Source organism: Myotis brandtii, unplaced genomic scaffold, assembly GCF_000412655.1.
Source record: "Myotis brandtii unplaced genomic scaffold, ASM41265v1 scaffold986, whole genome shotgun sequence".
NCBI lineage: Eukaryota > Metazoa > Chordata > Mammalia > Chiroptera > Vespertilionidae > Myotis > Myotis brandtii.
The window spans coordinates 830,782-831,118 of NW_005372102.1; the positions used below are offsets into that span (position 1 = coordinate 830,782).

At 68.2% G+C, this 337-nt stretch overlaps 1 protein-coding gene across 1 annotated transcript in view; it reads left to right on the plus strand.

Moving 5' to 3' along the window:
• Positions 1–337, plus strand: part of SH3TC1 (SH3 domain and tetratricopeptide repeats 1) — a 23,128-nt gene that overhangs the window by 2,326 nt on the left and 20,465 nt on the right. The window contains exon 3 of the mRNA XM_014533445.1: positions 296–303. Coding sequence (XP_014388931.1) covers positions 296–303 — 8 coding nt within the window. The remainder of the gene's footprint in view (positions 1–295; positions 304–337) is intronic.

Here is a 337-nt window from a genome sequence, read left to right on the forward strand (position 1 = left end):
GCAGTGGCGCCAGCCCACGCTGTGCTGGGGACTCGGGGTCTCAACGGCTGGGGGGCTCTGGGGGGCTGGTGCCGTGGGGACCGAGGGGCTTGGGTGGGGGACACCGACAGGGAGGTGCCCGAGCTTTATCACGGTCAGCTCCCCAAGAAATAAGGGGGTTTGCAAGCGCCACCCCAGCTCGCGCCCCTGACTCGGACACACAGCCTGACTCTGAGGAAGTAACTGTCCTCCTTTAACCTTCCCGAGGCCCGGGGCGGTCAGATCAGTTGTCCGGGGTCATGCCTGGCCCCTGCAGCTCAGACAGTGAGACGGGGCCACCTGGGCGGGGGCGGCCGGG